This window comes from Apium graveolens, chromosome 2 (assembly GCF_009905375.1).
Source record: "Apium graveolens cultivar Ventura chromosome 2, ASM990537v1, whole genome shotgun sequence".
Taxonomy (NCBI): Eukaryota; Viridiplantae; Streptophyta; class Magnoliopsida; order Apiales; family Apiaceae; genus Apium; species Apium graveolens.
In genome coordinates this window covers 79,926,601-79,951,272 of record NC_133648.1, presented here as the reverse complement: position 1 = coordinate 79,951,272, position 24,672 = coordinate 79,926,601, and the positions used below count along the sequence as shown (strand labels likewise).

At 35.1% G+C, this 24,672-nt stretch overlaps 1 protein-coding gene and 1 non-coding gene across 2 annotated transcripts; one reads left to right on the top strand and one right to left on the bottom strand.

Annotated features, from left to right (window-relative positions):
- The first annotated feature begins 5,164 nt into the window (after positions 1-5,164).
- LOC141709999 (small nucleolar RNA R71) lies at positions 5,165-5,271 on the top strand. Its single transcript, XR_012570544.1, has one exon. It is a non-coding gene; the product is annotated as a small nucleolar RNA R71 (small nucleolar RNA).
- Positions 5,272-12,446: 7,175 nt separating this feature from the next.
- Positions 12,447-24,417, bottom strand: LOC141707575 (ABC transporter B family member 25, mitochondrial-like). Its single transcript, XM_074510804.1, has 20 exons — positions 24,031-24,417; positions 23,736-23,954; positions 23,468-23,654; positions 23,292-23,353; positions 22,674-22,717; positions 20,517-20,619; positions 20,200-20,307; positions 19,746-19,829; positions 19,567-19,627; positions 18,913-19,058; positions 18,716-18,832; positions 18,393-18,478; positions 16,887-16,975; positions 16,634-16,689; positions 15,037-15,117; positions 14,826-14,891; positions 14,651-14,743; positions 13,710-13,774; positions 13,151-13,286; positions 12,447-12,849 (listed from the first exon to the last, which is right to left on the bottom strand). The coding sequence occupies exons 1-20, from the start codon at positions 24,271-24,273 to the stop codon at positions 12,703-12,705; spliced, it is 2,193 nt and encodes a 730-aa protein (XP_074366905.1). The 5' UTR covers positions 24,274-24,417; the 3' UTR covers positions 12,447-12,702.
- Positions 24,418-24,672: the final 255 nt, after the last annotated feature.

Genomic DNA, 24,672 nt, shown 5'->3' with positions numbered 1-24,672 from the left:
GGGAAATTTGGGATGTGGAAGAGTAAAATTCGGGTAGAAATTGAATTTGTAGTAAAAATCCCGATTTTCTCTTCACAAACTGTTATTTATTTTTTTCTGAATCGGGACCCCAGCGCGGTTGCGCGCTAGACCAACGCGGGTGCGCTCACCTTCTACCAAATCAGCGCGGACACGCGCTAGATCAGCTCGGGCACGCTTGGTTTCTGGAAAAACAGCGCGGCCCCACGCTAGATCAGCGCGGGCGCGCTTGGTTTCTGGAAAAACAGCGCGGCCGCGCACTAGATCAGCGCGGGCGCACTCAGCTTCTGATGTTGGCCCTGAATTTTTTTCTTTTCTGATTTTTTTGGGTTTTTCACCTTTCTTCTTGCTTCCTCTACCTACTAATGTACAACAAACTTGGGAACCCAAGAAGTGCTTGTTTTACGTCGTTAGCTCGACGTAAAATCTTGAGATCAAACGGACAATAAAACGGCACTAATCAGCTCACGGTTTGCCATGTCACCATAGTAATGCTTCAACCTCTGACCATTGACCTTGAATGCTTGGTCCGGATCATTCTCAAAAATTTCCACCGCTCCATGTGGAAACACAGTTTTGATTATGAAGGGCCCTGACCACCTTGACTTCAACTTTCCAGGAAGAGAACGGAGGCGAGAGTTAAACAAAAGAACTTGTTGCCCCGGCATAAATGATTTGAGCACTAGACCCCAATCGTGCCACCTCTTGACTTTCTCCTTATACATTTTGTTGTTCTCATAAGCTTGAAGTCGAAACTCGTCGAGTTCATTCAATTGAAGCATCCTCTTCTTTCCAGCTGCATCCAATTCAAGATTCAACTTCTTCAAAGCCCAATACGCCTTATGCTCGAGCTCCACAGGCAGATGACACCCCTTACCATACACCAACTGAAACAGTGACATTCCCAATGGAGTCTTGTATGTTGTTCTATACGCCCAAACAGCTTCATCAAGCTTCAAAGACCAATCTTTCCTTGATGGACACACAATTTTCTCTAAAATGCGCTTGATATATCTGTTTGATACCTCAGCTTGACCATTTGTCTGAGGATGATAAGTCATAGTAATGCAATGATTCACATTATACCATTGCATCATAGCAGTGAACTTGCGATTATAAAAATGCGACCCCTCATCACTGATTATGACTCTTGGAGTTCCAAATCTTGTGAATATCTGTTTGTGAAGAAAATTAAGCACTACTTTTGCATCGTTCGTTGGCAACACCTTAACTTCAACCCATTTCGACACATAATCAATCACCAACAAGATATACCGATTGTTACAAGATGAGACAAATGGCCCCATGAAGTCAATTCCCAAAAAATCGAAGACTTCAACCTCGAGAAGCACATTAAGAGGCATCTCATCCCTCTTGGACATATTACCCACACGTTGACATCGATCACATTTCAAAATGAACTGATGAGAATCTTTGAACAAGGTCGGCCAAAAGAAACCTGTTTGAAGAATATGAGATGTTGTCTTTTCTCCACCATAATGTCCTCCATAATCCGTTGAGTGGCAATCTCGCAAGATCCCCCCGTTTCGCTATAAGAAATACATCTCCTGATGATTTGGTCAGTTCCTTGTCGAAAAAGAAACGGTTCATCCCATATATACCACTTCACTTCATGCAGAAACTTCTTCCTTTGAGCGTATGACAAGTCGGGAGGCATGATATTACTCACAAGGTAGTTCACAATGTCTACAAACCATGGTTCCTCATCTTGCACTCCGAAAAGCTGCTCATCGGGAAAAGACTCATTGATTAATGTCTTGTCCAGTGAAGTAGCACTTGGATCTTCTAAACGCGAGAGATGATCAGCGACTTGATTCTCAGTCCCCTTTATGTCCTTGATCTCTAACTCAAATTCCTGAAGCAAAAGAACCCATCTGATCAATCTAGGCTTCGAGTCCTTTTCGAGACGAGATAACGTATTGCAGCGTGATCAGTGAAAACTGTCACTTTAGTCCCAAGTAGATAAGATCAAAATTTCTCAAAACCGTAGATGATAGCCAAAAGTTCTTTCTCCGTAGTAGTATAATTCAGTTGAGCACCATTCAGGGTCTTACTAGCGTAGTAGACCACATGAAATATGTTGTTCTTTCTCTGCCCAAGAACTGCTCCAACTGCATGGTCACTTGCATTGCACATCATCTTAAAAGTTTCATTCCAGCCAGGTGCAGTTATGACAGGTGCCATGATTAAACTCTTTTTCAATGTCTCAAAAGCGGCAAGGAACTCGTCATAAAACTTGAAAGGGAAATCTTTCTCTAGCAAACTGTACAATGGCTTCGAAATCTTTGAAAAGTCCTTGATGAAACGCCTAGAAACCTGCATGACCAAGAAAAATGTGAATTCCCTTCACAGAAAAAGGTGGAGGAAGATTTTCAATGACCCCCACCTTGGCTTTGTCCACCTCAAGAGCCTTACTAGAAACCTTGTGCCCAAGAATAATGCCCTATCGCACCATAAACTGACATTTTTCCCAATTGAGAACCAGATTGGTCTCAACACACCTCTTGAGAACGTTTCCAAGATTCTGCAAGCATTCATCAAAAGAATCGCCAAATACAGAGAAGTTGTCCATGAACACCTCCATATTCTGACCAATCATATCAGAGAAGATGGCCATCATGCATCTCTGAAATATGGCTGGTGCACCACACAGACCAAAAGAAACTCATCTGAAGGCGAAAGTACCAGAGGGACAAGTGAAGGTAGTCTTCTCCTGATCTTCTGGAGCGATACAAATCTGATTATAACCCGAATAGCCATCCAGAAGATAGTAGTACTCGTGACCAGCTAACCTGTCAAGCATCTGGTCAATGAAAGGCAGAGGGAAGTGATCCTTCCTATTGGCCTTGTTCAGCTTCCTGTAGTCCATGCAAACTCTCCATCCCATGACTGTTCGAGTAGGGATGAGCTCATTCTTCTCATTAGCAACTACTGTGATACCTCATTTCTTCAGTATACACTGAACTGGACTCACCCAAGAACTATCAGAAATGGGATAGATAATCCATGCATCCAGCCACTTAAGAAATTCCTTCTTCACTACTTCCTTCATGATCGGATTAAGTCTTCTTTGCTGCTCAACCGTAGGCTTGATACCTTCCTCTAGCAGAATTTTATGCATGCCATAAGAAGGGCTGATTCCCTTAATATCAGCTATAGTCCAACCAATTTCCGATTTGAACTCTCTTAGAATCCTCAAGAGTTTTTCCTCATCACTTCCTGAAAGGTCAGATGCAATAATAATAGGCAAGGTAGATGCATCACCTAAAAATGTATACCTAAAATGTCCAGGTAGTGGTTTCAGCTCAAGAGTACGAGCTTCCTCAATAGATGGCTTGAGGCGTTTTGGAGATTTGTTCAATTCCTCCATTCCAAGAGATTCAAAAGGCATATCAATCTTCCTCTTCCAAGGAGAAGCATTCATATATTGCAATTGCTCTTCACCTTCGTCATCTTCACTATCTGAATTCCCCAACAAGGCCTTCTATAAGGCATCGGACCTTAGCAATTTATCAAGTTATGATGCAACCACAGAATCGGCCAACTCCGCCTTTAAGCACTCCTCATTTTTCGTAGGAAATTTCATAGCATTGAACATATTAAAAGTTACATCATGATCCAGCACTCGCATTGTAACCTCACCCTTCTGCACATCTATCAAGGTACGGCCAGTCGCCAAGAAAGGTCTTCCCAAAATTATGGGAATATTCTTATCCTCCTCGAAATCAAGAATTACGAAATCAGCAGGGAAAATGAGTTTATCAACCTTGACCAAGACATATTCCATAATACCTGCGGATATGTAATAGAATGGTCGACCAACTACAAAACCATATAAGTAGGCTTTGGATCAGGCAAGTCCAACTTCTTGAAGATTGACAAAGGCATCAGATTGATTCTAGCTCCCAAGCCACATAGACACTTGTTAAATGACACCTTTCCGATGGTGCATGGAATAGTGAAGCTTCCAGGATCTTTAAGCTTCGGAGGCAACTTCTATTGCAGCACAGCACTACATTCCTCCATGAGAGCGACAGTCTCTAAATCATCTAGCTTCACTTTCCGAGAGAGAATACCTTTCATAACTTTGCGTAACTAGGCATTTACTCAAGAGCCTCGGCGAAAGGTATGTTGATATGAAGTTTCTTGAACACCTCCAGAAACTTCTCAAATTGCTTATCCATCTTTTTCTTCTGCAGCCGCTTAGGAAAAGGCGGTGGAGGATAGATCTGTTTCTCCCTTGTATTACCCTCAGGAGGAGTGTGCTCAATAGTAGTCTTCCTTGGTTCCACTTCTGCTTCCATCTGCTCTACTTCTTCTTCAGCCCCAGCTACTTCATTCGAAACTTGAGTTTGGCCGGGATTTGCAACCTTCCCAGACCTCAAAGTGATTGCCTTCACCTGCTCCTTAGCTTCCCTCTTTCCTGGTACTTCAGTGTCACTAGGTAGTCTATCAGGTTGACAATTTAGCAAGGCATTGGAAATTTGTCCAATTTGATTTTCCAAGGTCTTGATAGAAATAGCTTGGCTTTTGCACATAAGCTTCAACTCCTCTAATTCATATTTTTCATTAGCTTGTTGCAGCTGAAGTTGTTGTCTTGGTGCATATTGCGGTTGCTGAAAACCAGGGGGTTGTACGGATTTGCTGGGTACTGCTGTGTTGAACCGCATTCTGAGTGTTGTTCCAGCTGAAATTAGGATGATTACGGTTGTTAGGATGATAGGTGGATGGAACAGGTTGTTGCGATCACTGAAAGTTGCTCACAAACTGAGCTAATTCACTAGAAATAGCACACAGATCAGTCTCATGGGCACCAGCACAAAGCTCAAAGACACTAGTGATTTGATTAACTCCATAATTGTCCAAAGTCTCCACCTTCATCGTCAAGGCCTTAAGTTAGGAAGCTATAGTCGTTGCTGCATCCAACTCCAGAATTCCTGCTACTTTTCCCTGAGTCAGTCTCTAGGAAAGATTCTGGTATTTATTAGCAACCATCAGTTCAATCAATTCATAAGCTTCATTATAGCTCTTAGCCCACAATGCTCATCCTGATGCTGCATCGAGCATGGGTCTAGAAGTAGCACCCAATCCATTATAGAAACAGTTTATAATCATCCAATCAGGCATGCCATGGTGTGGGCACTTCCTTAGCATCTCCTTATATCGATCCCAAGCCTCACACAGAGATTCTCCAGTTTGCTGAGCAAACTGAGTAAGAGCATTCCTGATTGCAGCAGTCTTTGCCATAGGGAAGAATTTAGTGTGAAACTTTTGAGCAATATCTTCCCAAGTAGTGATAGACCCTGGTGGTAGAGAATGTAACTAGCACTTTACTTTATCCCTCAAATAGAATGGGAAGAGTCTCAGCTTGATAGCATCTTCAGTCACACAATTAAACTTGAAAGTGTCGCAGATCTTGATGAAATCCCTGATGTGCATGTTGGGGTCTTCTGTAGGAGAACCCCCAAACTGAACTGAGTTTTGTATCATCTGAATCGTGTTTGACTTGATCTCAAAAGTGTTAGCCGAGATGGCTGGTCTGATGATGCTCGATTGAATATCATTGATCTTAGGCTGAGAATAGTCCATCAGAGCCTTAGGAATTTCTGCTTGATCTCCCATCACTACTAAAGCTGGTTCCTCGACTTTCTTTTCTTCTTCTACCTTCTCTTTGTCCTCAACAACTTCCCTTCAAACCACTACAGCTTCTTCCTCGGCTTGATCCAGATTTCTCTTACGAGACCGAGAACGTGTATGCATACACACTCGCTAGAGTACCTGAAATAAGACAAGGAAATAGATAAGTAACAATGTCCGAGTCACTAAACTTTAACGACCACTGATGACAAACACATAAACTAAAAATTAACACCGAATTCCCCCGCAGTGGCGCCAAAAACTTGTTAGTCGCTAAACACACGCTAAAATACACGCAAGTATACGCGTTCGCAATTAATATAGAATATCTTCTAGTTCGTTCCCACAGAGAATCAGTTTTATAATTTCAGTCAATGTATCTATGCAACAATGGTGTGGTTAATATCCAATGCTAAGCCGATTAACAAATTGAGATTGTTTTTAACTAAACTTAAGCTAATAATTATAACTAAGAGAATAAAAATGGTTGAATTAATATATATGACAAACATGGGATTCTAACTTCATTAAGTACTTCATTCAATAGCCTTTTCGTTCTTAACCTTAGCATGTAATGGTGATGACACTAATCAGATAACACGAAACTGATAAACGCCAACTTTCGTTGCACGAATTCCATACTACCAGACATCCAAAAAAGAGATAGAAGCTGAATAGACACCAATTATCTTGAGACCCTATATATCTATATAATTTGACAACATAATGGTTTAATGCACAAGTTATCTATCGTGATTACATAGGGCAAGTAAGATGGTTAAAATTACATACGAATCATGCGTACAATAACACATGAACCTATGCTAGCATGGTAAGTTCTAAATCCCTAAATTCACTTTCACTTCATTAAGAATTAACACGCTATCTTATAAGTTTGCGACGCTCATAAGACGAATAAGCACAACCAATACTAGGTTATCATACAATTACCACACACTAAGGCATCGAAACAAATCAACTAAAGAAATCCATTAATAAATCCGTTAGAACCCCACGATAACGATTAGCCCATGATTGGACTCATCATCAACGTAGGTTCCGATGAAAGCATGGTATAATAAATGTAGTCTTTATACTTAATAAAACCAAGTACGAAACACAAGTAAAGGTTCAAAAATAAGAAAACTAGCATCCAACGTTACAACTTAAACAAAGAATCACAAGAATAAACTAGATCTTCTTCACCTTGGTTGAATTGTGCTCTCCGGTCTTCTTTACTCCTTTTCTTTAACTTATGTACGTCTCTTCATAAAAAATGAGCTTATTTATGTATATATAGCAGCCCCATGCAGAGTAGAAATCTTTTGGATCAAAATCAGAATTAAAACAGAATTTATTTTCTCGACCTGGCGCGGCCGCGCGCTTCAACAACGCGGGCGCGCTGAACTTCTGACCTTTAGGCGCGGTCACGCGCTATCACAGTGCGGGCGCGCTGACTCCCTGGATAAACTTCTGACTTCTTCTTTTCCTTGCTGATTTGAGTTGGTTTTCCAAGAGCTTTTATTCCAACACCATCCTAACACCCAATTAGCACTAAAACCATACTAATTCACCTGATTACCTGGATAATGCCTGAAAATGCAGAAACACTAGAAAACACATTAAAACACCAACAACTTGAGTACAAATACACCAATTCAAAGCTTTACGGAGCGTAATAAAGTGTCATAAATGCCAATCAATAATATATAGGAATTTTAGAGTACTCTAACGCATAATATAGTAATTGATTCTTCATCCAAAGAACCTATGCACAACAGGTTCCTACAATAATATATTCAGCTTTCGCAATTGAAGTGAAAATTGACTTTTGTGTCTTGCTAAACCAAGAAATCAATCTGCCTCCAAGAAATTGGCAGCTCCCACTTGTGTTTTTCCTGTCTATTTTACATCATGCAAAATCAGCATCTGAGTAGCCTATTAGCTTAAATTCGGATTCTTTAAGATACCACAAACAAAGATGCACGGTTCATTTGAGATATTTAAAAATCTTTTTCACAACTATAATGTGTGGTTCCCGTGTATCAGCTTGGAACCTTACACACAGACAGGTAGTACATATTATCAATCCTACTAGCAGTCAAAATAGGAGTGAGTCAATCATACCTCTGTAGTTAGTTATATCTACTGATGAACCGGTATTTAAATCTAACTTGGTTGCAGTGACCATGGGAGTTGTGGAAGTTAAGATGTCTTGCATTCCAAAAAATTTTAGAAAATTTCTGGTGTATTTAGCTTGATTGATAAAAATCCTTTCTTTAGTTTGTTTTACTTATAAACTCCAAAAATAGCTAAATTTTCCTATCACGCTCATCTGATATCTGGATTGCATTAACTTGGAAAATCTATCACAAAGTTTATCATTAGTAGAGTCAAAAATGATATCATCAACATATATTTGAACTAACAACAAGTCCTTATCATGATTCTTATAAAATAAAGTTTTATCAATGGTACATCTTTTGAAACCACTTTCCACTAAAAACTACGCAAGTGTTTCATACCAGGCTCTTGGAGCTTTCTTTAGTCCATAGAGTGCTTTATCCAATCTGTAGACATGGTTTGGATATTTCGTATCAATGAACCCAAGAGGATGTTTAACATACACTTCCTCTTCAAGTTCAATACTAAGAAATGCACTCTTCACATCAATTTGGAACACTTTGAACTTCATGTGAGCAACATAGGCTAACAAGATTCTAATGGATTCAAGTCTTGCAACAGGAGTAAAAGTCTCATCTTAGTCAATGCCTTCCTGCTGAGAATAATCATTTGCAACTAATCTTGCTTTATTTCATGTAATTATGCGCTCACTGTCAGTCTTGTTTCTGAACACCCATTATGTGCCAACTACTGATCTGTTCTTTGGCCTGGGCACAAAAGTCCAGACTTTGTTCCTTTTAAATTCATTAAGCTACTCTTGAATTGTTGTGAACCAATCAGCATCTTGAAGAGTTTCATCCATTTTTTTGGTTCTGTCTGAGATTGAAAATATTAATAGAGAGATTCATTCTGAGTTACTTTCCTCATTTTCCCACCACTATTAAGATTTCCAATGATTAAGTCAGGAGTATATGACTTAGTCCATTTCCTTGCAGAAGGAAGTTGGCTTCTAGAAGTAGATCCTCCCCCATAATCCATGATGTCTCTTTGTTGACCTTGATGCATACCACTTGTATTGCATTTCCTGATGCTCCCCCTGAACCAGTGCTTCCAGAATTTGCTTCATCAATATTTGAGGAATTAGAGTATGATGAAATATCTTCTGATGTTTCTTCAGTTGTATCACTTGAGTTAGAATCATGAGAAGGATCATGTTGCTCCCCCTCCACATATTATTCAGTATTTGGAGTTTCACCATTTAAAAATGGATCATCGAAATTTTTTTACATATAAGGATTTGAAGTAATATTAGGATTTAGCTATTTGGCACATGGTACTTCATTTCCAAATCTTAGTTGGTCATGATCATCAACATCTTCTAGTCTAGTTATCTTCTTGTCATCAAAAGATACATGTATAGATTCCATAACCACTCTTGTTCATACGTTGTAAACTCTAAAGGCCTTTGTTCACAGTAGATATCCAAAAAATATGCCTTCATCAGCTTTTTAATTAAATTTAGTAAGTTATTTAGAATGAGTTTAGAGAATAAAATACTTACGGCTAAAAATATGAAAGTACTTTAGATTTGGCTTCTATCTTTCACCATCTCAAATGGTGTTTTGCCATGCTTGTTAATTCCTTTGTACTTGCATAAGAACTCCATAGTTCTATTCTTGAATTCAGGGTCATTATCACTTCTTAAAATTTTTACAGTGTGTTTTGATCCTTTTCCTAATTGCCTTACATGTTCCAGAAGAATATATGGGGTCTCATTTTTGTATAAAAAAAATACAACCATGTGTACTAAGTAAATTCATCTACAATGACAAGTGCATACCTCTTCTTTGTTATTGACATAACATTAACGGGACCAAACATATCAATATGCAATAAGTGAAATGGTTCAAGAATTGAGGATTTAGTCTTACTCTTGAATGATGATTTTCTTCGTTTGACCTTTTGGCATGAATCATATAGGTCATCAGGAGTAATGATTAGTTTGGGTAATCCTCTTACTAGATCCTTATTCACAAGTTCATTGATATTGTTGAAGTTTATGTGAGAAAGTCTTTTATGCTAATCTAGCTATCTTCCAAAGTTGCTCTACTTAGCAAATAGATTACAGAACCATTAGTATTTGTTGAGAGCTTGGCTTCTTACATATTACCATGTATGTACCATATTATTGCAACCTTGCCACTTATTTTGCTGACAATTCACAATATTCATCATAAAAATCCACATGATAACCTCTATCACAGATTTGACTCACACTCATCATATTATACTTTAGTCCTGCAACTAGAGCTACATATTCAATGATGACATTTCCAAGATTGATTTTACATATCCCATGGTCTTCCTATGTTTCCATCTCTATAAGAAATACTTGGGCCAGCCTTCTCAAACTCTGATAGCAGGGCTTTATTTCCAATCATGTGTCTTGAGTGTCCACTGTCCAAGACTATGATATTTTTCCTACCACCCTGCAATCCGATGGTTCACTAGTTAGTACTTTAAGGACCCAGATTTGCTTAGAATTTTTGGTCTTATTAAGTTTGTTAACATTTGCAGCAAAATTCTTCATATTAGAGTTTATATTAACATTCTTATTATCAGGAGATGCACATGCATAAGTAAACTTTATTATATTTAAACAGGGTTTCGGTTCATAATAATCATAATAAAAACTGTGATACTCTTTACATGTGTAAATACAATGTCAAATACTACCACAATAAAAATAAGGTTGTTATGGTCTATATTTAACTATCCTGTTCCTAAACTCTGATTTTGGAGGGACAGTGTTTATTCTCTTATTTTACTTGCAAGCAACATCAATATGATTAGTACTACCACAGTTCAAACAAACCTTTCTAGGTGCATTAGGAATTGTTTTATACTTGTTTTCTTTATTGACACCTACATTTCCATTTATATTCTTCATAAGTTGTTGTTCCTTATTTTTCATTTTGATTTCTTAAAGTTTTTTCTTAAGTTGTTTCTGAGACATTAAACCAACATTAAATGACTTAGCTTTAACCTGTTCAGAATTATCAGTTTTTAAAGTTGACTTAACTACTTATGAAGAACCATTCTTATTTACTGATTTGAGTCAATCAGCATTTAAGCCAAACTTAACAGGAGTTAACTTAAACATTTCCTTTTTAAATTGTTTATTAGCTGTGTTCGAACTTTTAGTACTAGGTCTGTCTGCATAACCTAATCGTGAACCCCAATAGCCACTTTCAATTAAACCCTGAGTTGATTTTCCCGAATTAATCTAAAATTTGATTATTTCCCTTCCTTTAGTTAATTCATTTTCAAGATAAGTATGCTTTTCTAGTAATTTCTCTTTAACATACACATCATCATTTTTTTATTTATGAATTTCTAACGTAAAAATTAACTCAACTTATAAGTGATAAATCTTTTTCCTTAGGTCATAATTTTCAATTTTGATCCTAGCATTTTCAAGAGTTTGATCCTTATAGCTAATATACAAGGTTTCAGAAATAATCTCAACTCACAGATATAATCAGTATCAAAAGTAAGAGGTGTTTGAGGTACCTTGATATCGAGAGTCTAAGAGTCATCTTATTATTTATACTCTTTTTATAAAATCGGTCTGAATACCCGATATAAATTTGATACTGGAGGTAAGTCCTTGACGAAAATTGGCTTCTAACACCCACTGTCTATTCAGTATACAAAGCTCAAATTAAGGGCTTGTCCACTTAACTTGCAAGTCAAGATCATATTATCTTGTTCAAAAAGGGGTCGATAGGCTAAAACATAATTAAACCGCCCTCTAACTTAGTGTTGGGTCACTGAACTCAAAAAGTTTGCAGTTAACTCACTAAACTGATAAAAAATCTTGGATTTAGGTAACTACAGTTCGCACCAGCGGAATGAACGGAAAGGGGATTTATGGGCCAAAACAAAACGGGATTTATAGGCCAAAACATATTTGAACTGAGCTCCAACTAAATTGCAGTCGGATAACTGTACTCGAAAAAATTTGCAGTCAATCTTAAATCTATAACTTATATATTTACAAATTTATTAAAAAATATAATCTAGTAAAATTCTATAATTTCATAAAATTCATAAATTAACAAGTATTCTTTTTTTTAAAAATATGTATGTAAAAGTATGTAAATGTGAATTATTTTGCAAAAACTAATGATATTATTTGGCAAAAAAATACTAACGGATTTATTTAGCAAAAAACACTAACAGATTTATATATCTAGAAAAACAAAAAAAATAACTGGTTTATTTAGCAAAAAAAAACTTAAAGATCTATTTAGAAAAAACCAACTGATTAATTTAGCAAAAAAAATGATTTAAAAAAAATTAATGAATATTTTCAAAAATAATTACAAAAATCAAAAAATTTAATGGATTCCATCAAAGTCAAAGTTAAATTAACGTTTGTGCGCAAGTTAATTTTAGTTCGGTGATCCATTTGAAAGCTTTTTGAGTTCAATCCCCCCTCCAAGTTTATCACAAGTTTAATGATGTTTTTGCCTGTTAATCCGTACAAAAAGTATTACTGCAAATTTGTAATCCATATATACTCTAAATTTATGTTCAGTGTACAAAACTTCTCCAATTTCAAAGGACTTTGTCTCAAAAACTTGCATCCCGGAATCATATTATCCGGTGTGAAAAGTATAACTACAATTTTATTTGTACCAGATATTACATTGTTAATTTAAGTTATCTATTTGAGTTTCTACCTACAACAAATTCCAGAAGATTCTGGACATGGATACAATTTTACAACCAATAAATGTTAATAGCTCATAATTTGAACACTCAGGGAAGAAAAAATTACATGTATACCCCCTTTATACTCTGCAAAGTGCAAAACTAAAAAACTAAATTTGAGGATTATGTCTCTAGTTTGACAGCTAGATCGGCAGCTCCGTCAACAGTATTGCTCTGTTGTGCCCAAAGCTGTGCATATCTCCCTGCCTTCGATAATAGAATATCATGGTGACCCTGCTCCACTACCTTTCCATTTTCCAGGACTATAATCTGGTAAACAAATAAATGAAAAATTCAAGATTTAAAACCAAACTTTGTAAAATGTACTTGACAAATTTCGTAAAACTACTTGTAACTGGTGATTCATTGAAATAGTTTATACTAATTACAAAACAATATCAACAAAAAAGTGCTATAGAGTCTTGTATTAAATAGATCATTGTACTGGAGAGTGAAAATGTTGTGCACATGAATGCATCGGAATAGTTTAGAGGAAATAATCGTCGGCTGGGATTTCTGAGAATTTTAAAGTTGATCGTCTTAATAGAGTTTTTGAACATATCATGTTTACCTTGTCACATTGCATAGCAGTTGTCAGTCTATGAGCAATAAAAATTGAAGTTCTGTTATTTGAGAGGAACTTTAATGCATTTAAAATTTCAGCTTCTGTCGAACTATCGAGAGCACTTGTTGCTTCATCACAGAGCCTGAGAAAACAAAATATAGTAATCTCTCAGAACGGTTTATTAAGGAAAAAGTAGACAAACAGAATAAGAGGCACAAAACTTGGTGTCTATTTCTTTTCTGTATTTTCCCCTTTCTCTTGAGGGGGTTAGGACAGGAGAGTTGCCTATCTAATTATCTCAATTTTCTTGTCTCTTATATCAAGAAGATACTTCATTGTATATGCAAAACAGCCATGACTACCTCGTGTTCGTTAATGCAAAGATCCTTACAAGTGTTCAATGCAAACATCATACATCATAAACTGTTCGTTATGCTAACTAAATTTTGAAATAAGAACCAATTAAGCATCATTTATTGTACGCAGATGGTTATCTGGTGAACTATACTTAGCTACACATTGATTCTACATACCACACAATGCATAGCCATACACGTGAACTTACAGAATTGCAGGTGCTTTCAGAAATGCGCGAGCTAGTGCCAACCGTTGCTTTTCTCCACCACTTAACTGCAGAAGAATCAAAGTGATAACAATTATGGTATCTGTCATTTCGTGAAGTTAAAGGGTTAATTATCAAGTAGGTCACTTACTGTGTCCAAATGTATCAAGTGAGACACTGATTACAAAACAGACTCAAATGAGTCACTCATTTGAAAATTTGTATCAAAAATAACTCTATCGTTAGTCGAAATTTTTTAAAGTATTATATATTGAGTTTCGCACATTTTTTATGAATGATATTACATCCAAGTGAAAGATTCTAAAATTAAAAAATTAAAAATAAATAGTTGATAAAATTTTAAAAATCTAACAATATTATCTAAAATAGTAGAACTCTGAACATTTCATTTGAATGTAATATCATTTATAAAAAATGTGTGAAACTCAATATATAATACTTTTAAGAATTTCGACTAACGATAGAGTGATATTTTTAATATAAATATTTAAATGAGTGACTCATTTGAGTCAGTTTTGTAATCAGTGACTCGCTTGATACATTTGAATGCAGTAAGTGACCTATTTGATAATTAACCCTGAAGTTAAATGGATACACCTTTCACAAATAGACATTCCCGAAAACAAATACGAAAAAATCTTATGCTGAATTTCATCACTATATAAGAACCAACAAGACTACAGGCTACAATATCGCTTCTACTGATTCAAGTGTGAGGAAAAGTATATCATGTACACCCATTAATCTATGACTGAAAAAATTAAGGTCTGGAAATTTATAGACCTATGTTCTCTCTAGGTAATTGCCCTTTCCTTGACGGACAAAAAAATCTCAAAACAATAACTGATTTGTTGAAAGACTAGCAACTGCATATAAAATCTCTGACGTGATAGCATAAGCCTCTAACAAATACTATATCATACCTTAAGCCCTCTCTCTCCAACAACTGTTGAATATTTTTCAGGGAAGTTCATTATTGTTTCATGAATGGCAGCACTCCTAGCGGCATCATATACCTACGAAGTTTAAATATAAAAGACTATTAGTAATCCAACTGTGGAGCATAATCGCATAATTGACACTAATTTTAGTATGAACCTCTTCGTGTGTTGCTGTAAGACGACCATAATGAATATTGTGAAATATTGTATCATTGAACAGCACCTGTACACAAAGTTCAAGTAAACTCATGAATCGTAAATAAAATTAGTAAAGTCGGTAACGGCGTGACGCTATAAAGAAGTTAATGACAAGTTTCAAGGGGGAGCAGCGAACAGAACTCTAATATTTAAAATTAAGGATAACTCACAGTATCCTGTGGAACAACACCAATAGACTTACGGAGACTTTCGAGTGTCACCTCCTGTATATCTTGGCCATCTATCTTTATCTGCCCATTAAAATGAAAAGTTTCTAGCAATTAAGGGATGATGGATTGCGAAAAAGGACCACCACGCATTGAAAGAAATTGACAAGTCTTACAGGCGGATTTAGTAATGCAGCATCTTACCAAGTATAAGATTAATTGCTTACAGAATTAAAAACTACATTTCAGACCAACCACCACAGGTCAGTTCAAAAGAGCTAGTAATTTGGTATACATTAATTACATACGTGTCCTTATAAGGGCCTCGAACACTCTTATTCTAAACAATGTGTGATGTTTCAAACACACCGCCGTATTGGGTCGACGTCCTCATCGGGCCCAAACACAAACTTACAAAAGCCGGTCAGTGCATTTGCACTTCTGGTTGAGTAGAGCACTGATCCACTTACAACATCCAAGCCCACACAAGTCAACCCGAAAGAGCTAGCAATTTGGTATAAGTTAGTTATAAACTTGTCCTTATAAGGGGTCTCAAAATACTCTTATTCTAAACGATGTGGGATGTTATCCCAGATTTAAAGCAGAGATAACAAAACATCATTGCATTATAAGAAATCACCGATAGGACATACAAATAAATGCAGTTTAAGTACTGACTGATCACAAACTCCCATTTTACTTATTTGCATGTAAAACTAGTTCACCCCAAATCTGCTTGCTTTTCCACAAAACTCTTACCTAACCTAGTAACTAATATCATCCATGATCGCAAGTCAGCCTGCAGCACAAATTTTTAATACCCGACTTTAGGAATGTCAAAACGGCATGACCATGAAGATTCCTATAACACAATTTTTATAAATTTTGAAATAAAAGACTAAGGCTTCTTTAATGCTTTTAAAATATCTTGCAATATAATTTTAATGTAATAAATTCATTAGCAATATTACTTTTTAATTCTTGTACATGTTCTTATAAAAGGGAAGAGAAAAATAACATTATAACATATGGTGTAATTCAAATCTTTATTGCATCTCGATAAGTGAGACAAAATAGAGAAAGAAAAACTTCAGAAACCTAAAATGGCTATAGTATTCAATAGAGCAAGTTCAAGGACACAAAATGATTTACCCTTCCTAAAGTTCAAGCACTCTTTTACCTCATGCAACTTGCAATTCTGAACGCCTCTCAATAGCAGGCTTTCTAATGGTAATATATGCAATAAGCCAATCCCTAAATTTTACATACCACTTGATGCCTCTAAGCGAGCAGTCTATCTCAATGAACTTCCAAGAAAAATAGGTTTCAAAATCAGCCCCAAAAAATCATATATTCCAAAACCAGATATGCCAAAAAAACAGGAATTACGTCACGAACTCTACCTATTAGCAGTATACTACGACAGACCAAACCCAAATTATTGAGATTGGGTAACATTTTTGTATAGAAATGTAGGGGATCAGATACGCAGGATTAGATATATAATAATGAACATATGATTAATATTTAAAGTATCTAAATATAACTGATGAGAACAATACAGCTATAAATGTAAGGACTGAAATTTATAGATACTTACTGTTCCAGAATGAGTGTTGAAAAACCTAAAGAGCATTCTAAGAATTGTCGATTTACCTGCATTCAGTATGATGTACATATCTGTTACTTATATTGAATAGGATATTAAAATATAAAAAATGTTTTTAAGGCCACAACAAGAAACACATCTGGGTTATAAGAAGGATATTTAAAAGGGTTTTTATCATGATGCAATTTAGATTTTCTGAGAGCCCTGAGTGGCTACCAATTACCATACAGCACTAAAATCTTACCACTGCCACTAGTTCCAACAATAGCCACACTTTTCCCAGCTGGTACATCAAAAGAGATTCCATCAAGAATCTTTCGTTCTGGAAGATAACTATGTTAAGTAGAATAAAGAGTGTGTTAGTATATCATCCATTAAATATCTATGAAAAACACATCTCATGATTCAAGTATAAATAACTAAGCAGTACATTTTACAAAGTTTCATAATTGAAGTTACAAAGCCAAAAAGTAACAGGTACAACCAGTGCATAAATAATTAATGGATCACCCACATAATATTGTTGGAAAATAATATATATAAAAAAAAATTACACAGGCAATGATGGTCAAAGCTGATACAAATAATATTAAGGATGAGAACGCGGTAACAAATATATCTAGATCCCACACCTAGAACATACAGATATTCTGAAAATCCCAGAATAATTCCTGTACAGCCTGCTAGCTATAACCGTAAACTCGAAGGAGAATTACGAACATATCACATCTGACCACAGTGTTTAATGTTTAGACTCTAGAACACTGAATAAATGCCCAAGAGCCCAAGTCTCTCATAATAGAGTGATTATAAAATAATCATTAATATATTTCTCAAGATTTAGATATTTATTGTACGTCTTCAGTGACATTGTATAAAATATGCAACCAAAAAGATATATAAACAAATCCCTGAACTAGTGACCTTTTTAGCAGACAAAATTATTAATCCTGTAAATTTGATACATAAATTTCATAATATTTCATAAGGAGGGAGAGGTAGGGGTAGGGCCGAGCATTCGATCAGTTCTGTCAAAAACCGAACGAACCGGAAAAAAATCGGTTTTAGACGGAGTTTCTGATAAACTGAACTGAACCTATTCTATTGCGGTTCAAACCGAATTAACCGAAGTTTTAGAAAAAATTCAAACCAAACGAAATTTTACGGTTCGGTTCGGTTTTTAGGTTTCGGCTCGGTTTTGCTCAGCTCTAGCCTCTAGGTAGGGGAATGAACTAAGTTGAAGTATAAGTTTCAATATATTGTTTCTCTCTTTGAAGTGGCAAATTACTACAAAGTGTAATGTACTTTCCTAATAAATATGAATAGATCAACTACGTTTTGCTAAACCAAATGTCTATAATAAAGGTTGCTGCTTTACAATTTAAATTTTTATAAGAAAAACTGAATAGCAAAAAGAACAAATTCAGCAGATAACAAGAGAAGAAAGTAAGAAACGCGTAATATGGAAATATGTGATCTATGACATACTTGTGACCAATATTCCTCATTCTGCGGAGTCACTCACAATATATAATATGACTGGTGAAACTCTTTTTTTGTGTGTGACCACCATGTAACACAGAGTATATAAAGAGTGCATAAGCATAAAACTGAGATGCGCTTTGTTCTCATAAGACCTTGTGCAACAGTGACATAGTTTGGCAATATAGTAAGATAATAAGACCCTCACTAATGTCATGAACAAATGCTCCATTTCACTGTAGTATAAATATATACAGACAAGGCCCACCTGAAGTGCACATTATCAAATTCTATGCAACCCCCATCCAACTTCAGAGGCTTTGCACCATCTGCATCTTTAATGGCAGCTCTCTCCTGCGACAATAATGAGAAATATATAAATTGTAGGAAGGACATGAAGGAGCACAAAAGACTGCCTCACCTTTTCTCATCTTTATTGTTTGAGAAGATACGGACAGAACACCAGCAATATTATAACCAATAGAAACAGAAACTCCAATATAGCTAATTCCCTTAAATGATTATTCTTGATATACCAACACTGTAATTTGATATAAATATATACATATATATACACACACATATATATACCTCTAGCAACTGAAACATGGATTTCATGTCAACTAGACCTTGTAGAGTCTCACGATATACACCTCCAAGAAAATTGAGTGGAAGAGATAGCTGGAAAAGAAGCCCATTTACCATAACCTGAACATATAAGGCCAACTCATATTATCAACTCACAACCTGAAATCAAAGAAGTGAGCATATAAAAAAACAAACCCTACCAAATCTCCAACTGTCATCTCTCCACTCAGAATCTTATTCGAACACAATACCATGGCTGCTGAAAGAGCCACACTAAATATAACATTCTGTCCAAAATTCAACAAAGCAAGACTCCTTTGGGTTTCCAATGCGGCATCTTCATATCCTGGATGATGGAAAAATCAAAATCAATCAAGTGAACCTATAATGATTCAACATCACCCATCGCTCTAAGAAGTAGGCGTTCAGGGGAAAAAAGAAGGGAAAAATAACTTGTAAAAAACAGAGAATACACGGATAATACAATACAGTTTTCTACAATTTTTATGACAAGTCAATAAGAAAGGAAGCAACAACTTATGTTTATAAAAAAACATGAATATAAATAAGATTTTAGCTAAACGTCCTCAAGAAACCAAAGTATAGAAAACCAGCAACAGAATTCGTAAATTTCTGCAAACTTCAGTACAATAAAAGTTTAGTACATGTGTAATGATTTTGCAACAAGTAAACCAACAAAAATGATTTTAGGTGTCAATTATGTAAAGAATGAAGATAGTTGTCCATATATCGAGCTACACGAGACAGGGTACATAACTGCAGTAAGTGATACACCCTTAAAATTGATTAACATTTTAAAAGATTATTGAAGTACCCTAGTTACAAAAACTTACTCTTCAGAAATTCATCATACTTCTCAACTTCATAATGCTCATTGTTAAAGTACTTAACGGTCTGAAAAAACAAAAACACATGTGACAAAATGATGAACACGTGATAAAAGAATTCCATGAATTTGAAACGCATTTATATTAATTTTACAGAATGAATTACTAAATACATAAAGGCTCGCCTCATAATTAATTAAGGAATCAATTGCCCTCGTACTAGCATCATTGTCAGCTTTGTTCATCGCCTTCCGGAATTTAGTCCTCCACTACAGAAGAAAGAAACAAAAGACACATTAGGCAGAAAGGTGAAACAGTCTTTAACCAAAGGAAAAAAATATCTCCTCACAGGTTCTCTACACACTGAATGTACAACTCGAGACGAGATGTGTATGTGTGTGTGTGAGAGAGAGAGAGAGAGCCAATGCATTTTATGCATGACAATCTCTGTGCTACAGAAAGAAAAGCCTATGATCAAAATAGTATGATACATAAATTTTTATTACATTTCCAGCAAATCGTTATCAAAATTGGCAAAGTGCCAACCTGCCAGGAGCTTTCAAGAATCATTCCATCTGAATGAATACTACTACACAACAAAAGAAAAGAGGTAACGAGGCTTTGCGACAGGTAACTTACCTGTGTCACTGTCAAAGTGAAAACGACGTATGCTGCAACTGATAGAGAAGTAATCCACGCAAATGGTGCTCCAAATTTGTATGCTACTATACATGATACCATGGAAATCTGACAGAATATATCAAATCTGTCACATTTATATGTGCGACAACTGATCTAGAGGATTAAAAAAATCACAGTATAGTGCAGGGATCTATGCCAATGACAGAAAGTTAACAAAAAACTGAGGCATTTATTTGTTGCTAAAGATACTGGCCTTAACTCGTTGCTGCCTACATGGAGAAAAGAACAGAAATATTAAGGGCATAGAGTTATACCTCTAGAATGGTTGGTAGAACATTTAATACCATGGATGAGAGAATAAAATTTATAGCACGGCTACCACGATCTACAATTCGATTTAAAGCACCTGTTTCTCGACTGCATACAGAACAACAAATAAGAAATAGAAGTTTCAATATTCTACTGAAACTACAGAACAAAGTACACTATCTTAAATGGAAGTTTTAGGGACCTGTTTGGCTTTACTTAGGGTCGGAGGCTTTTAAGTCAAATTACTTGTGTTTGTGCAATAAGTAAAAAAGTTACTTAAAGTTAAAATAACATATTAAAGTCAAAAGTTGGTAGGAGGTACTTTTTTGTGTAACTTATTTTAATTTTGTAATTTCATTTAACAAAAGTTATTGAGTTAATATCATTACTCAAATTTATTAGTTATAAATTTTAGTTTTATTTTTATACTTCTAATAACTCATAAGTCAACATTGGAAACATAATTATCCAAACAGATGATAAAATAAATTAAAAAATTTCACTTCTCAATTTAAGTAATCAAAAGTCACAAGTGATTTTTTTATTAAATATACCCAAACAGGTGCATAAATCATAATACCTACTACACAAGTAAGAATACTTGGAACGCTTTAGAACAAAGAAGGATGTTGATGCAGGAAAAAACTCCAACGCAATGATTTATTGATTATAAACAAGAATAAGAAAAAAATGGGTGGATCAACCACAAAGAACCCACTACCCCAAGAGTTTCCCAACCACAAAGGGGATAAACTGGGATAGATCGCAACCTAATAAAGAGACCCAATTCAATATCTAATAATATCTTACTATCAAGTCTAAGATAATATGTGAGGGATTACATCACTTATATATAGGAATAGAAACCCTAAAACACAACCTAATCGATTAAGACTCGTAAACAATTGGCCTTTATTATAAATAAACTACTTATTTAATAAAATCCTAAAAAATATAGATAAATACACAGTGTCCCTGTACAAAAATTATAATTGAACTAATTAACAGCATGTATAATAAAACGCCTTTATGTTCACTTCTGTTCCCCATCGGATGTGACATATAGTACTTGTCATTATATATTACAAAAACTTAAAAAAGTTATAACAAACTATAAACATATTAAGCATAGTTACACACGAAACCAATAAGTAGCAACACCGAATAGATAGACACGGATGTTATACTCATGAACTTGACCTTAATAATTACCCTTGAGTCACTAAACACATAGGTCACTAAACACATAGAGTTGTTTCACACATCGTGTTAATATGAATCCATTTCGCATCATGTGCATATACAAATGACCCTAGAACTACGGCTGTCAAACGGATAATTCGGATACGGATCTGCCTATATCCGTATCCGAATCCGAAAATTCGTATCCGTATCCGAATCCGGAAATATTTAAAGAATGATATCTGAATCCGGATCCGACGGATACTATCCGGATATGGATAATATCCGGATCCGAATCCGATTTTCAATCAGATTTTTTTTATTTTTATAATAAAAATTCAAAAAAAAATGAAAAAAATACAATAAAAATTTAAATTTCATTTTTAAAAATTAAAAAAGAGTTAAAGTGATTTAATCCTATTTAATTTTATCAAAAATAATTTTTATTTATCTTTTCAATATATTTGTTAACTTTAAATTGTTGAATTTAAATATTTTTTTTATATATGTCAATACTATTTTTACAATTATATAAAATTTCTATAAACATAATATTTATATATATACATATATATGTGTGTGTATTTATATACACATACATACATTATAAATTTATTATAATAAATTTTAAATTATATAAATATTTTAATTTAATATATTTATTCGGATTCGGATATTATCGGATACGAATATGCCTATATCCGTATCCGCAATCATCGGATTCGGATACGGATAATATCCGTTTTCTTTCAGATACGGATAATATCCGCTATATTTCGGATACGAATGCGGATTTTTCGGACGAATATCGGATTTTTCGAATTTTTTTTACAGCCCTATCTAGAACATTGCATTTCTGTACAAAATGAGAAATATAACATATGAAATTTCCTGTTAGAACACTCAAAAATTTACGAGGCCAACCTTAAAAGCAATTTCCCAGTAACACTAATGAGATAAAATGAATCCAAAGGAATTACCTAAGGTGGTAGCTGAGGTCAAGCTCATGCAAATGTGAGAATACCTGCAATTAGAATTTTATTAAATAGATGTCAAAAAAATAGATAAAGCATTACAATGCATTTCATTAAAGAACAATCCAAATAAATACACGTACAACAGAATTAGCAGCAAGCTCAAAAGGAAAAGACAGATTAAGTAAAGAGTAGTGCTAGGTTCCCCAAAAATCTTCACCAAAAATTTTACCAAATGATGTGGCTAACATGTGGCGGGTTTTGATTTGTGGGCGCATATTTATGCACGCGGGGTCCCATAATTATTTTAGGAAGTTTACCGTCTATTATGTGACACATCAGCATTTGGGGAAATTTTTGGGAAAAATATCTGGGGAACCTAGCATTTCTCTTAAGTAAAATATGCATGCAACCATGATATTAGCGCTTTGGTTTGAACATCAAACTTATAAATTCTATATTGATATAAAATTCCAAGAAACAATTAAAAATTACGATTTTCAGACTTCCCAAAAGGAGAAATTTGAGATAGGTATTTAGCAATTAATTACAAGGATCAGTCGATAACAATTAAGAAGGTTTTATTCAAGAGCACCAGATTCTCATGCATAAACAAGCACAAACCTTTCTTGAAACAGAACGGATTGTCCGTAATGTGACTTTCGAAAACACTGCAGTTCTCAGCTCTGAAAATTTTTATCAGCACAAACATCAGAAGAAACAGTAATTGTTCCATTTAGAAATACACATATATACAGGTTGGAAAGACAAGTATTAGCAATTACTTTATAATGAAGTACCATTGAAAGCAGAAGCCCCTGTGCGCGCTATCCCATAACCTATCAAAACAGCTGCTGGAGTTGCAAAAACAGCTACAGAAGTAGGATTAGCAGTTGCAAACGCAGCAAGACCACTAGCATTTGCTGATGAAGTTGTTAACCAATCAACAGCAAGCTTGAAGAGAAAGGGCACCTGGACATTTAAAACCTGAACAAAAAAAACAATAAGAAAATGTATAAAAAAACCACAAAAACAAGAACATAAATAAAGAAACAAACCCATGTTCACCTTAGCACCAATTAACAAACCCAAGGCAGCAACCACCCTAACCCGAAACTCCGAATTATCTTTCATCCACAAAGACTTAGCAAGAGTGGCAAGAATTCTACCATTACTAATTTGCTCATCTGAATCTTCCCTTTTAGTTAAAACAGTGTTTATCGAACCATTCGTATCACCGCTTCCGCTTGAAGTCGAAATCAACGCAATTGCGTTAGGAACAAACCCCTGCTCATTCACACAGACATTTAATCAAACAGGTGGAGTGCACAAACAAAACTAAAACTCCATCAAACATACATACACGTTTTGGGGGAGGAGGGGTTGCAAGAAAAGCATTGTTGAGCTTAAATAAAGATGGGTTTGTTCTTGATCGTTGCCATGAGTAATGCGTTGTTGACTTTTTTGCGAAAAAGAAGTGATTGTTTAGCTGGTGTTGTGTAGAAGGAGAAGATGGAGATATTTTCATCAGTATTTTCTGTGGATGAGTGTGAAAGATGAGTTTTCGAGCTCTGATGCACCTGGCAGCAATGGTTGATGATTGCATTTTGGATTATAATTTATACATAACATACATACAGATTACAATGGTAAATGAAAGTAGAGTTGAATTGGAAGATGCTAATTGAACAGTTGTAGTTGAGTCATGTTTCTATAAACATAGATTCAATGCTTTACAATTTACTGATTAATAAAATCTAGTTACATTAATTTTAAATTGGATGTTCCGCCCTCGAATTTCAAGTAGCTTCCTGGTCGACTGTTATTCCGCCTTTTTTGATTTTTTTTGGGTAAATTTACCGAATTTTGATTATCTTTACCATTAATTATATTAAAAATAAAATATTAAAATTTTGGTTGTTGATCCTTGATCACTCAATTCAGAGCTGTCATATCAAATTGACGAGAACAGTTAATATAATCTTAAAAATTATTATACAAGAAG

What these genes read in the sequence shown, in the direction of transcription:
- LOC141707575 (XM_074510804.1), bottom strand. Translation starts at nt 24,273, where the DNA reads ATGCAATCATCAACCATTGCTGCCAGGTGCATCAGAGCTCGAAAACTC. An exon ending in TTCTACCAACCATTCTAGAG is followed by an intron (nt 20,308 to 20,516) that starts GTATAACTCTAT and finishes ATATTCTGTCAG; the next exon opens with ATTTCCATGGTATCATGTAT. An exon ending in TTTGATAATGTGCACTTCAG is followed by an intron (nt 16,976 to 18,392) that starts GTGGGCCTTGTC and finishes TACTTAACATAG; the next exon opens with TTATCTTCCAGAACGAAAGA.